Source organism: Schistocerca piceifrons, chromosome 7, assembly GCF_021461385.2.
Source record: "Schistocerca piceifrons isolate TAMUIC-IGC-003096 chromosome 7, iqSchPice1.1, whole genome shotgun sequence".
In the NCBI taxonomy this organism is placed as follows: Eukaryota; Metazoa; Arthropoda; class Insecta; order Orthoptera; family Acrididae; genus Schistocerca; species Schistocerca piceifrons.
The window spans coordinates 53,714,719-53,730,180 of NC_060144.1; the positions used below are offsets into that span (position 1 = coordinate 53,714,719).

The 15,462-nt window shown below is 39.4% G+C and overlaps 1 protein-coding gene across 1 annotated transcript in view; it reads left to right on the forward strand.

Annotated features, from left to right (window-relative positions):
- LOC124804997 (FAM172 family protein homolog CG10038) overlaps positions 1 to 15,462 on the forward strand; it is a 277,839-nt gene that overhangs the window by 47,526 nt on the left and 214,851 nt on the right. Inside the window, exon 3 of the mRNA XM_047265394.1 lies at positions 8,728 to 8,915. Within this exon, the coding sequence (XP_047121350.1) occupies positions 8,728 to 8,915 (188 nt within the window). The remainder of the gene's footprint in view (positions 1 to 8,727; positions 8,916 to 15,462) is intronic.

Genomic DNA, 15,462 nt, shown 5'->3' on the forward strand with positions numbered 1-15,462 from the left:
TACTGTAGATCAACAATTTTATACAGGACACTTGTGGTTTATCAATTTGGAAAACTACCTTAAATTGGTCTACAAAAGCTATGTAAGCTACAGTGTGAGCACGTCACGCAAGATTTTCGATATTCTCGCACTCTTTCTCACACAAACTATTAGCCCTAGAGAAAAAAATGAATAGCAAATTTTTGTAGGAAGTTTAATCGAGTTTAATTTTGTACTGTGACACGTTTTCACTGGAGGGTGCAGTTTTCAAGTTATTAAAGAAAAATATACAGAAGTGATATTGAATGTGTTCTATCTCGGAAACCATTCAGAGTAGGGCATATGTCCATATGAAAGTATTTGTGATTCTGAACAAAAAAAAAACCATCATCCCTCAAAGCACGTACCTCTCCTCCTGACTCACCCTGTACTTTAGAATTTTTTTCCTGTCTATAATACGTGTTTTGCCATGAAAACTAAGTATGGCAGTATACATATTAAACAGCCAACAGAGCTAGAAATTCACATGGCAAGGAAAGAAAATTACAGTAACTGAGAAAGATTGATTTGTAATAAAAGGAATATTGTTTTGTACTATGGAAAATAGTGTAAATCAAAGGAAACAGCTACTTGATAAACGATGATAGGGAGGTTGCAAACATTTTTTATTATTGTTTCTTAAAAATGCAAGTGACTGAAGGAATGAAGGTGTCAGCTGTCTGTATTGTTAGGCACTGAACAGTTGGTAGAACTAAAAACAAGACTGGAAACATTCCTATGCTTTTGGACAATGTCTTTATTCACTAATAAAATGTGCGCACATGGATGCGCGCGTCAGTGTTTGGCCTGTTGTTGTGGTCTTCAGTCTGAGGGGTGGTTTGATGCAGCTCTCCACGCTACTCTATCCTCTTCATCCCTGAATAACTACTGCAGCCTACGTCCTTCTGAATCTGCTTACGGTATTCACCTTTTGGTCTCCCTCTATAATTTTTACTCTCCATGCTTCCCTCCAGTACTAAATTGGAGAGCCTTTGATGTCTCAAAATGTGTTATCCCGTCTTTTGATCAAGTTGTGCCACAGATTTCTTGTCTCCCCAGGTCTATTAAGTGCCTCCTCATTACTTATAGGATCTACCATCTAATCTTCAACATTCTTCTGTAGCACATTATTTCAAAAGCTTATATTCTCTTCTTGTCTAAACTGTTTATTGTCCATGTTTCACTTCCACACATGGCTACACTCCCGAAAAGTACTTTCAGAAAAGACTTCCTAACACTTAAATCTACAGTCGTTCTTTCTAAATTTCTCTTCTTCAGAGATGCTTTTCTTGCCATTATCAGTCTACATTTTATATTCCCTCTACTTCAGCCATCGTCAGCTATTTTGCTGCCCAAATAGCAGAACTCGTCTACTTCTTTAGGTCTCATTTCCAAATCTGATTCCCTTGGCATCACATGATTTGATTCGCCTATTTCTTCCAAGTTCTTTGCTGTCTCTGATAAATGAACAGAATTAAAATGTCATTGGCAAACCTCAAAGTTTTTATTTCTTTTTTCCGGAACTTTAATTCCTATTCCAAATGTTTCTTTGATTTCCTTTACTGCTCGTTCATTGTACAGATTGAATAACATCGGAAATAGGCTACACACTCCCCGCCCCCCCCCCCTCCCCCTCTTGATCACTGCTTCCCTTTCATGCCCCTCAACACTTAATACTGCTTTCTGGTTTCTGTACAAGTTGTAAAAAGCATTTTATCCCTGCTACCTTTATATTTTCAAAGTATTCCAGTCAACATTGTCCAAAGTTTACTCTTAAGTCTGCAAATGCTGTAAACATATGTTTGCCTTTCCTTAACCTGTCATAGGGTCAGTATTGCCTCTTGTGTTCCTGCATTTCTCCAGAATCCAAACTGATCTTCCCCAAGATCAGCTTCTACCAGTTCTTGCATATTTGTGTATAGAAACCATGTTAGTATTTTGCAACCACGACTTATTAAACTGATAGTTAAATAATTTTCACAACTGTCAGCAACTGCTTCCTTTAGGATTGGAATTATTATATTCTTCTTGAAGTCTGAGGATATTTTGCCTGTCTCATACATCTTGCACACCAGATAGAAGAGTTTTGTCATGACTGGTCATCCCAAGGCAATCAGTAGCTCTGAAGGAATATCGTTTACTCCCAGGGCCTTGTTTCGACTTGTATCTTTGAGAGCTCTATCAATTTCTCCTTGCAGCATTATATTTCCCATCTCACCTCCATCCATGTCTACTTCCCTTTCTGTAAGATTTGTCTTCAAGTTTATCTCCCTTGTATAGACCCTCTATATATTTCTTCCACCTTCCACCTTTCAGCTTTCCCTTCTTTCCTTAGGACTGGTTTAGCTGCTTCTCTTTTCCTCAGAAGCCTCTTTAATTTTCCTGTAGGTGGTATCTATCTTTCCCCTAATGACATGTGCTTCCAAATCCTTACATTTGTGCTCTAGTCATTTCTGCTTAGACATTTTGCACTTCCCATCAATCTGATTTTTAAGTGTTTGTATTGCCTTTCGTGCTTCATTTGCTGCATTTGCTCTTGTATTATCCAAGGATCTCTACTAGGCCTTTTCGTTTTACTTATTTGATCCTTTACTGCCCTCACTATTTCATCTCTTGAAGCTACCCATTCATCTTCTACTGCATTCATTTCTCCTGTTCTAGTCAACTGTTGCCTAGTGCTGAACCTCTCAGAACCCTCTGGTTCTTTCAACTTATCCATGTCACATATCTTTAATTTTACCCCTTTTTCCTGTTTCTTTGGTTTTAATGTACAGTTAGTAACCAATAAATTGTGGTCAAAGTCCACATCTGCCCTTGGAAATGTTTTATAGTTTAAAACCTGGCTCCTAAATCTCTATCTTACCATTACATAATGAATCTGAAATCTTCCGGTGTCTCTAGGTCATTAAACAAAGTGTTAGCAATGATTAAGTTATACTCTGTGCAAAACTTTACCAGGTGGCTTCCTCTTACATTCCTTTACCCCAGTCTATATTCACCTATTATTTTTCCTTCTCTTCCTTTTCCTGCTATCAAATTCCAGACCCCTATCACTATTAGATGATCGTCTCTCTTAACTATCTGAATAATTTCTTTTATCTCATCATACATTTCTTCAATCTCTTCATCATCTGTGGAGCTAGTTGGCATACTGTGGAGGCTGTGGGCTGCATGTCTATCTTGGCTACAAATATGCATTCACTAAGCTTTTCGTAGTAGCTTAATCACTCCTATTTTCTTATTATTAAACCCAGTCCTGCATTAGCGCTATTTGACTTTGTAGTTATAACCCTGTGTTCATCTGACAAGAAGTCCTGTTACTTCTGCCACCAAATTTCACTAATTCCCACTATATCTAATTCAACCAGCCAATTCGTGTTCATCTGACCAGAAGTCCTGTTACTCCTGCCACCAAATTTCACTAATTCCCACTACATCTAATTCATCCAGCCAATTCCCCTTCTTAAATTTTCTAACCTACCTCTCCAATTAAGCGACCTAACATTCCATGCTCTGATCTGTAGAAAACCAGTTTTTTTTAATCCTGATAATGACATCCTCTTGAGTTATCACCCCCTCCCCGGAGATCCGAATGTTTGGCCTATATGACCTGTTTACAGCCACTAATTTCTTGCACACCCCGTGAACCATGGACCTTGCTTTGCTGGGGTGGCTTGCATGCCTCAGCATACAGATAACCATACTGTTGGTGCAGTCACATTGGTGATGTATTGGTGGAGAGAGTAGACTAACCTTCAGTTCCTGAAGAAATGCAGCAATGTTTTCTGTACCTGAAGTTGGAAAAATGTGAATGATTGAGTGATGTGGGCTTGTAACATTAGCAATCATGGCTTTGCCATGTTGATACTCTGAATGACTGAAAGTATCATCTTGAGAAAAACATTTTGAATGTCAAATAGTCTCCTGTTTCAATCTCTGGCTGAGGACAACCAAGGATCATGATGTCACCAGAAGAAACCAATTGATATTTGTATGTTCCCACTACAGTCTTGTCATTCTTTCCTAATGGTCGCACATTTAAGAATTAATATAGTATTCCAGGTTCAAAAGGAACCTTATCGTCAAGTTAGAGGATGGGCACCAGTAACAGTTGATTGGGGCTGCCACTGATAGCAGTCAACATGTTAACAAATAAATTATTTGTTTGTATCTAATACCAGAAACTTTTACATATATTTAAAACAGAGAGACATAAACCATTTTCAGTTAATGCAGTGTCATTTCATTTCCATACATCACTGATACATTTGACAGTTGCACAGTTATGCATACACCTTATTGACGTGGAAGTGAGGTGGAGTGCCTCTGTTCAATCTGAAAACTATCTTACAGCTGCTACACTGCTGCACATTGTTAGGTAACAAAAACCACACATTCTAGGGTGGGGTATCTAATGTTAAATCCTTCAGTGCGGTAGGTAGAGAATTCGAAAAGAGAAATGGGTAATTTGAAGTTAAATATACGGATATAAGTGAAGTGAAATGGCAGGAGAACATGATTTCTGGTCAAATGAGTGCACAGTTGTCAACATAAAATTAAATGGAAGTAATGCAAGAGTAGGACTAATAATGAATAAGAAGATACAGGGAAATGTAGAGGAATTTCTATGAACAGCAAACTGAATGCATTGTCATATTCAAGATAAATACAAAGCCAAGACTAACACGGGAATATAAGTATGCCCAGCTGGGCAAAATGTTACAACCATTCACCATCATGAGAGTGAATGCGACCTGGTGGAGCTGTGGGTATATGGTGTGGCAAGTATATAAGCAGAGCAGAAGTGAAGAGGGAATCAGTCTAATGATGGGAAAATCTACTGGCAGAAATGGCTGTGACAAAGGGTGCCTTGTTACAACCCAATTCTTTGGGAAGTGCATCTTGGAAACAGTGAAACTGGTCATCTGTGCACTGCTGTTGTGAGCATATATGGAAAGTAGTTGAATTACAGTGAAACCTTGATCAGGCGACAAAATGTTGAATGTCCACATCTCGTCACAGAACTTGGAGATCAGAGGTCTGTAAAGCAGGTCAGGTGGATCTCCATAGTGCAGTCACTAGCATTTAGGAACACACCATTCAGCACATGTTGTTGAATGTGTGCCTCCATTGCAGACAAGCCCTACACCTTCTCATGTTGATCCAACAATATTGTGACTTATGATTGCAGTGAGTACAGGATCATTGAGACTGGACTATGGATCAATGGAAAAGTGTCACCCAGTTGAGAGAGTCACGTATCTTGGTACATCAGGTCAGTATCGCGTCCAGATATGTCATTATTGAGGCGAACGGTCACTTTAAAAATGTGTTGGGGCATGCGTGCGGACCTTCATCCTCAATATGTTATCTGACAGCGATGGCATCCTACCACGGGGTAACTGTCCATGTCACAAGGCAAGAACAGTGCTGCAGTGTTCTCAGGAGAATGATAGTGAACTCACATTGATGCCTTCTCCATCAAATTTACCTGTTCTGCACCTAATGGGACAGTAGTGAATGCTATAGCCCACCTGCCCTGTGCCCATAATTTAGGAACTGCATGGCCATGTGTGTAAGCACATGGTGTGACATACCTCTGGAAACCTACCAAAGGCTTGATGAATCCATGCCATGCAGAATCACTGATGTATTGCATATTGTACACGAACATGCTATTAACCTTTTAAGTGGGCATGACAGATATATCCATCCATGCTCTGCTATTGCATAGTGGGTTCGACGGATATATCTGTCCACTGCGTTCTGTGGCTATTAGCTAGTGGGAATGACAAGTTATCGGCCTGCCGTTGACACTATGGTATTAGTTGAGCTTCGTCTACAAGATGGCAGCTCTTGTCGCGCAACACAGCGTGTTCTAGGCTAATTATAACATTGTCCACCCGAGCGCGCGTCGAGAAAATGCGTCCTGTGAAGCAGCCGCAAAAGCGCGCCTTTTTCATCGGTGTTTACCGCAGTGTTAGTGAGTGATCTTCTGCAATGGCGAAAAGAAGTCGTTTATGAGATTCTGAGATTGAGAAGCTGCTTTTAGAAAGTGACGATAATTTCAGTGACAGTTCTGAAAGTTTTCAAGATACAGATGTTGAGGCTAGTGAAAGTGACTTCGATTCAGAAACATCTGACGACGAGACACTACTGCAGCAGACGGTACCTAGTGAATTTGTGCGTGCTAGTTCAGTTCATATTCAATATTTGTTCAGTGGTAATAGTAGTACAGTTGTGCCTCTAAAACAAAACGATGTGGTGAGTTGTTTTGTGTGTTTTGTGGATGATGCTTTGTGCACAATTTCAGCTGAACAGACGAACTTATATGCAGAACAGTTCATTACTTCTCGTCCCAATTTAGCAGCATGCTCCAGGGTTCACAGTTGGCAGAATACTACATGTGACGAGATAAAAACACTTATTGGAATGCTTGTACTTCAAGGAATTTTTCACAAACCAGACCACAAAATGTACTTTTCAAAGAGGGAATCAGTTGACACACTTTTCTTCAGGAAAGTGATGAGTGAATCCTCCACTTTGCTGACAATACCTCATATGATCCACTAGGCACTATCAGCAGAAAACTATTCAAAATTCACCCCATTATGGAGCATCTGCGGCGTAAATTCAGATCAGTGTACATGCCAGAAAGGAACATCACCATTTACGAATCGTTGTTGCTCTGGAAAGGACGGCTTGGATGGAAGCAATATATTCCATCAAAGCGTAACAGATTTGGCATCAAATTGTACGAACTCTGTGAAGGCAGTTCTGGGTATGTATGGGACTTTATTGTTTACACTGGAAAGGACACTAATTATGGTAGCCACAATCCAGACAATAAAATAACCTCTCGAATTGTTTTCGAGCTTATACACAATCTACTCAGGAAAGGCCACTGTATTTATCTTGAGAACTGGTACACCAGTACAAATTTGGTGGACAAACTAACCAGCAATAACACCGATGTTGTCGGCACAATGCAGCAAGACAGGAAGGGGTTTCCTGACTTTGTAAAACAGAAAAAACTGAAGAAAGGGAGTACATAACAGGGTACAAAGGCAAGCAGATGGTAATGAAATGGAAAGACAAAAGAGACGTTGTTATGGTTAGCGCCTTCCATGACAATACATTTGTTAATGTAAACTCGAAGAAGGGAATCGTTCAAAAGCCACAAGTTGTCGTTGACTACAACAAGAATATGGAGGGCGTGGACAGGTGCGATTCTCAGTTACAAAGTTACCAGATGGCCAGAAGCAGGCTGAAAAAATACTATCAGAAGCTTTTCCACCACTTGTTGGACATTGCACGCTACAATGCATACATTCTGTACAAGAAGCATGGTGGCAAACAAAGTAGAATGAGCTTCCTGATTAGTCTTGGTGAACAGTTGACCGTATCTTCACCACATCAAGGGACACCAGTAGGACGCCCACCTCGAACACCAAAAGCAACACGCCTTACAGCCAGGCATTTTACAGACCTTCTGCCACGCACAATGAAGAAAAGACCAACAAGGAGGTGTGTGGTGTGTGCGAGGAAAGGCCTTCGCAAAGAGACTTCATACTGGTGTGCAGAATGCAAAGTTTCCTTGTGTGCAGCACTTCGGTCACGGTGGCCAAGCGGTTCTAGGCGCTTCAGTCCGGAGCCACACAGCTGCTACGGTCGCAGGTTCGAATTCTGCCTCGGGCATGGATGTGTGTGATGTCCTTAGGTTAGTTAGGTTTAAGTAGTTCTAAGTCTAGGGGACTGATAACCTCAGATGTTAAGTCGCATAGTGCTTATAGCCATTTGAACCATTTCTTTTAATTTGTATGAATGAATGTTTATTTTTCAGATTTTTAATATTTTTTTTTTTTTTTGCAGATTATGTATTTCCTCCCCTCTTTGACTTATTGTTGTCATGTTGACTAAGTTTAACTGTATGGTGCAACTCATAAAACAACTGTGGCCCTCTTCTAGCAATTTTAAACTGGTCACCAAAACAATGTGTGTAGCATGTTATCGTAACTATCTGTGGTTTAAGAAAACTTGAGGTACAATGCCAGTTGCTTGGGGAACTATGAAATATATTTTATATTTGTTTTTGTGAGTATGTCTCTCCTCTTCCCCCCGCTCCACCCTCTCATAGGTCGTACAACTGTTTTGGAATTTATCACATATTTGTCAGCAAGGATTGGGTGAAAACCAAATTGCTATTTTTGTTGCACAAGATACAGGATGCTCCAGATGGCAGAGCCCAACTTTATAATGTGTTTAGAGCATACACAGACTTTTGATGTTGTATAATATCATTGACGAGTACACAAAGCACACATTTACAGAATTTCAGCACATAAGTGTAGTTGCTTTGAAGATTCCTAGTAACTGTAGCTTAGGCATTTGTTCCTTATGGGGAGCCATCATCAGAAAGGAAAAGATCATCATGTGTACCTCAGAAAATTTTGATAGTACCATTATTGTTCACCATGGATGTAATTAAACTCGCAAATGACACTTGTATTTCTTGGGAGCTGTTCATGACCTCTACCTTGACAGTAAAGTTTAGTATTTCTTTAGTTATGCATTTTCACATTGTTCAAACTATTTTTGTACAACAGTAATCGAAAACTTGGGGTATTTTACATTTATTATTTGCAGAGCTACAGTAAAAATTTCATTTGCTGATAGAATAAATGTATTGTAATCAGTTATGTTTTACAGGTGATAACAGATTATGTTTATGGGCTGCTGGAAAATGACTTAAATCTCCATAGACTTAATGTGCCACAGAGTGGCAGTGGACCAAAGTCCTTCATATTTGCAACAGAAGATGCCTTGCAGAATCCAGATAAACTACTTCTGCTAATACACGGCAGTGGGGTTGTTAGAGCTGGACAGTGGGCTCGCAGGTAACAATCAAGATATCTTGAGATTGTAACGGTTATTGAAATTTGTAACATGTAGACATCAAGATTGCTTTGACGAGTTTATAAATTTTTCTTTTGTGCAGCGCTGAGCTCAAGGTTTGCATTTTAATTATCATACAGGGTGTCAAACGAACGAGTGCCTTATTTCAGAATTAAATATCTTGAAAACTAGCATTGACAGATGATTGCAATAAAAGATATGTTTTTGTGAAAGCCAATGAATTTTATACAGAAGTTTTGAAATAGTTGGAAAAGCTTCTAACAGATGGTGCTGTACACTGTGCAGCCTGTACATCATTACTGTGCATAATTAAACTTGCCCTCTACAAGCAGTTTTTGCAGTTGCATCACAATTTATTTAGAAATGTCCACCACTCGCAGTACATAGGTGGCACAAATAAACAATGAAATTTGCCATCGCATCCTGCTGTGTCTCAGTGGAAATGGATTCAGATGCCACACAGATCACCAATTCAAGTTTGTCCAGCTTGAATAGGTTGTTTTGGTAGACAATGTCTTTCAATGTGCCCCACAAAAAGTAGCTCCATGGTGTCAGATTGGGCAAATATGGAGGCCAATCCATTCGTGAACCAGTAAATTTGCTATAATCCAATACAGTGACTCTGTTCTTGAAATATTCATCAATAAAGTGCAACATCTGTTTGATGCAGTTTAATCTGGTGCCATTTTGCATGAGCCACTGGGCACCTGGTCTCTCCTCCAGTGCTAGCTGTGTGGCAACAAATTGCTCCAAAAGCAATGTAATGTTCACTAGGGATTGCATTTTGCCTTAAAAAAGAGTCAATAATATGTCTGCTGCATAATGCAGCATAAACAGTAACTTTGGGAGATTGCAATGGAACTACATTTTACCTGGTAACAACATTCCCTTGCAAATCAGCCACACTGCCTGTCCATTGGAATTTGGCAAGAGCTTCACAATGGCTTTCACATTGGGTCCTTTTGAAATACAAAATTGTGTTTGAAAACTGTGCCTTGTTGCCATAGGAATGTGTTGTAATCTGTGGTATTCCAGCATCATAAAAACAAATTCAGTGGAATACATGACAATCTTTTCCTTTGATACGGCCACCTCCTTTCATATGTCAGTTGTGGAACTGATCCCTATGAGTTGCAATGCACTATTTGTAAGTACTATGTACTGCAGTTACAGGGCCATCTGTTAGCAGCTTTTCGATCTATTATGAAACTTCTATCTAACTTCTGTATAAAATTCATATAGTTTCCGCAGTAAACATACCGTTTGTTGCACTCATCGATAAGTTTTACTTTTTGATGTATTTACTTTTGAAATCAAGGACTCCTTCGCTCAACACCATGTATTTGATAATTTCTGAAATGTCTACATGAAATCTTCATTGAATCATTAAAACTTCTACGGGTTTAATTTGAAGAAATTGCAAACATTTGCTACGTTTAACAACTCATGTGTCTAAGTATTTCCCTTCTTTTGTAATTTCCTTCTTAGAAATAAGCAGTGATGACACTGTGGTTCAAAGGTATAAATTTTATTTTCCCAAAATCTAGTCTTATTTTACATGAATGTCTTCATATATTTTGCAATATATTGTTGAGTTTATTTTTTATGCCAATTGTAGAGATCATGGATACTTCATGTATTCACTGTTCATTGTTCCATCTGCCACAATTATTATTTTCAACAAATATGAAAGGAATAGATTGCTACTCAGCATGAAGATGACACATTGAGTTTCAGACAGGTACAGTGTAAAGACTGTTACACACTAGCCTTCGGCCAAAGCCTTCCTTAAAAAAAAAAATTTGAAAACACACACACACATTTACACAAGCAGGTCCACTTCATGCACACATCTGGTATCTCCGGCCTTCTGGCTGGACTCCCTGGACTTTTTTTTTCATAATTGTTTATATTCCAACATGGACTTTTCATTGCACAATTATTATTTTGTGTTCAGGCTGAACATTTTTACTCAAACATCTGTAATGTCGCCAAAAATGCATAAGACATGCAGTCTTACGAGATACTCTACAAGATGGTGGTTGGAAGCAACAGGCTTGATAGAAGTCACGCAATAGTGTAACATTTCACACCAACATTCACTTATTTGCCACTACCAATTTAAGTTTCGAGTACTCAAATGGGTATCTCTGGAGGGAAGATGTTCTTTTCAGGAAATTGGGAAATAGTATTGGGAAGTTTAAGGAACTGGCATTTGCAACAGACTGCAGAGTAATACTATAGCCCCCTCCCTTTGGTAATATACATATTGTGATGGTGCAGTTAGAATACCTAACACCTTGAAGACCTGCCTACATGTATTATTCTTACTGCTTGCATTTGCACAGTTAATACTTTGGTAAACTACCCCAGAAAATTATTCCATAACATTCTTGATATTTATCTGTTTGTTTCCAAGACTAGCATTTACACAAAGAGCAGAAGTAGTGGAACTTTATTGTTTGAAGAGCTCAATAATATGTTTGTTCCATTTCATATTTTCATTAATATGTACACCCAAAATTTTGGAGAATTCTACTCTGTTTACTGACTCCACTTCATGTGCTACATCAACTGTTGGTATGATGTTTTTTTTTTTTCTACAGAGCTGAATATAATATGCCCTGAATAGAATACAATATGTGTCCTCATAACTTAGGGAGAGAGTATTTTCAGAGAACCACTTAACAATACTTTGAAAAACATTGTTAACAGTCTCTTCAGTTGCTTTCTCATGAAAGGGATCTATTATAACATTAATATTGTGTGCAAAAACTTTCGTTACTATATTTATATTATAAATATGTGAATGGCCTTATGTTGGTATTTATAAATTGTCATGTTCTCAATGAAGAGAGAGATAAAAAAAGATGTATTTTGCGAGGAACTAGGGACAGTCTCGGACAGTGTACCAGTAGAACACACCATTTGAAGACACAAAATCATTGTGGGAGATCTTAATACAAAAGTTGGAAAGAAGCAACCTTCAAAGAAACTATTGGAAAACACTGCAACTTCACGTGAGCAACAAAAATGGCATTATGTGGACTAATTTAGCCACTTCAAAAGTGAAATTCATAAATCGTACTGACTTACGTAAAGGAACTGAGGAATCTCTGGATGCAAAACAGTGACCCACATTGACCATGTTGGCCATGTATTGGTACAGACAAGAATAAACAAGTGGATGCAAAATATCAATATTCTAAGACGTGCTGAATGTGGATCGGACCACATCATTCTCAGAGTAGTGATAAAGGCAATGTGGAGACCCTGTAAGTGCACACGAATGCAAAAAATCACTTCATATGATCAATCTGTTTCTCCTTCTTCTGGTGAAAGAGTTGAAGGGGATGGAAGGAAGATGAAGGAAAAAGTACTGGAGAGGTTTAGAGAAAGGGGTACAATGTAGAAATGTTATCCAGAACCCCATGTCAGGGGAGACTTTGTGGATGGAATGAGAAAAGACTGATGTTGGGGACTGCACCGGACGAGATTTGAAAGCTTTAAGGTGGTAGACAGGGTAATATAAGACAGAGATTTCTGCTAAAACATTGTGCACAAGTTAATAAGAGTGAGAAGCTAAATGCATAGTATGTAACAGAGGGGGGAGGACGAAAAATAAACAAGGCAGAAAATGAAAGATGTAGAAAAGTGCAATGGAGTGAAAAAAAGTAGTTACTGTGAATAAATGCTGAGACAGAAGGAATAAATGCAAATTAAGGCCAGGTGGATGGTGAGAATCAAGGGCATGTTGTAGTGCTAGTAGCCACCCACGGTGTCTTGAGAAACTGGTGTCTGGGAGAAGAATCCATATTGCGCGTGTGGTAAAACAGGCACGGAGGTCATGACTGTCATGTTGTACTGCATGCTCTGCAACAGGATATTGTGTGTTGCCTGTGCACACAATCTGCCTATGCCAATTCATCCTGACTGGTTACTAGGTGGTAGTCATGCCGAAGTAAAAGGCTGAACACTGTTTACATAACAGCTGGTATACAATGTGTTGATTCACAGATGGCTCTCCCTTTGATAGTATATGTTTTGCCAGTTATGGGGCTGGAATAGGTGGTGGTAGGAGAGTGCATATGGAAAGTCTTGCACAGGGGATGGCCACTGTGGTAGGAACATAAGGGTAGGGAGGTGGGTACAGAAGCAGCATAGGGTCTGACAAGGATATTGCGGAGATTGGGAGGGCGACGAAAAGCTACTCTAGATGTGCTGTGTAAAATCTCAGACAGAATGGATCTCGTTTCAGGGCATGATTTTAGGAAGTTATGGCCTTGTCGAAGTAACTGATTGATACATTCAAGACCAGGATAATACTGGGTGACAAGTAGTGAGCTCCAAATTTGTTTTTTTGGAGGAATCAGCAGTATCAGGGTTGGATGTGATGACTCGGGAAATCTGCTTTTGAACCAGGCTGTTGGGATAATAATGTCCAGTGAAGGCTGAAGTGGAAGTGGTGATGTATTGCTGTAAAGAGTCTGCACCCAAACAAATGTGTTTGCCTCGAACACCGAGGCTGTATGGGAGGGAACGTTTGACATGGAAAGGATGGAAACTGTGAAAATGTTACATTAGTACTGTTGTTTGTTTGTGGGTTTCATTTGGACAGAAGTGTGTAGGTGGCCTTCGGTGAGGATGAGATAACATCTAGGAAAGTGGTATGGGATTCAGAATAGGACCATGTGAAATTTAATTGGGAGAAGGTATTTAGAGGTTCCAGGAATTTTAACAGGTCAGTATCATCTTAAGTCCATATGGCAAAGATGTCATCAATGTATGTAAACCAAATCAGGAAAGCCCTCTCCAAGTGACTCATGAAAAAGTTGGCATAGGAAGAAGCCATCCTGGTTCCCATGGCCATACCCCTGATATGTTTGTAGGTCTGCCCCTCAAAGGTGAAGTAATTGCTGGTAAGTATAAAGTTAATTAAGGTGAGCAAGAAGGTTGTCATAGGCTTGGACTCAGTTGGGTGGTAACTGAGGAAATGTTCAGCAGTAACAGACCATGTGCATGGGGGATGTTGATATAGAGGGAGATGGCATTGATGGTGAAAAGCAGGGTGTGTGGTGGGAGTGGAACGGGCACATATTTCAAACAATTTAGGGAATGGTTGGTATCTTTAATGTAGGAGGGAAGTCTTTGTACTATGGGTTGCAGGTGTTGATCAACTAAGGCAGAAATATGTTCGGTGGGTGCTTTGAAGCCAACTACTATAGGATGACCAGGATGATTGGGTTTTTGGATCTCAGGAAGAGGGTAAAAGGTGAGGGTGCACAGTCTGGGTGGGGTAAGAAGTTCTACAGATTGAGGTGTAAGTCCTTGTGAGGGACCTAGGGTTTTCAGGAGGGGACTGCAGGTCAGTCTGACCCTGGTGGCAGATGCTATATGTAGATGTGTCAGACAGCTGGCGTACACCTTCACTAACATAACATTCAATAACGTAACACATTAATTTCTTTTTTTATACATTTTAACCTGAAATATAATACATCATATACAAAATCATACGAATTCTTTTAATGAAACAGTTGAGATAATTTTAACCTATGCGAAATTCAAGGTTATACATGGTATTGGTTATCTCTATAAAGAAAAGGTAATGTTAGAAGAGGATGATTCATTACAAGTTGGATCATGTCATGAAATCTTGATGCAGCATCTTGGAATGCATCTAGTTGCAGCCAAGTTTGTTCCACAGCTCATGAGTCAAGACCAGAAAGACATTCACCTCACAATCTGTGAAGAGGTTTTGGATCGCACAAATGAGAACGAAATGTTTCTTGAGAGAATAATAACTGGTAATGAGACGAGGGTGTACGGTTATGATGTTGGGGACCAAAGTTCGATCTTCACATTGGATAGAGAAAGATTCTCCAAGACCAAAAGAAGCTCATCAGGTCAGGTCAAATGTCAAAGCCATGCTGATAGTTTTCTTTGACTTTGAAGGATAAGTTCATCATGAACTTGTGCCAAAGGGACAAACATTTGATCAGTAGTACTATAGAGATGTATTGTGATGCCTGCAAGGAAATGTGAGAAGCGAATGGCCTGAAATGTTGCAAGCCAATTCATAGCTCTTGCATCACAATAACACACCCGCACACTCATCCCTGTTGGCGTGTAACTGTTGCACGAGAAATGATACCACTGTGCTGTCTCACCCTCTGTACTCTCCAGAACAAGCCCCTGCAGACTTTTTTATTTCCAAAGTTGAAAATGCCATTAAAAGATGAATATTTGCAACGATAGATGAGATAAAAGAAAATTCGCAGATGGCACTTCGTGCAATCCAGCAAGAGACATACCAAAACTGCTCCTGGAAGTGGAAATGGCATTTGTAGCAGTGTATCAATTGTGAAGGAGAGTATTTCAAAGGAGACGATGCACAATAAGTAAAAGGTAAGCATAGAAAATTTTGTGGACAGAATTTCGGAATTTTTTGAACAGACCTTGTATACTTTCTTATCCACATTGCAAGCTCCCAACACAGTTGGCAGGAGTCATAATGTTTTGGTTCAC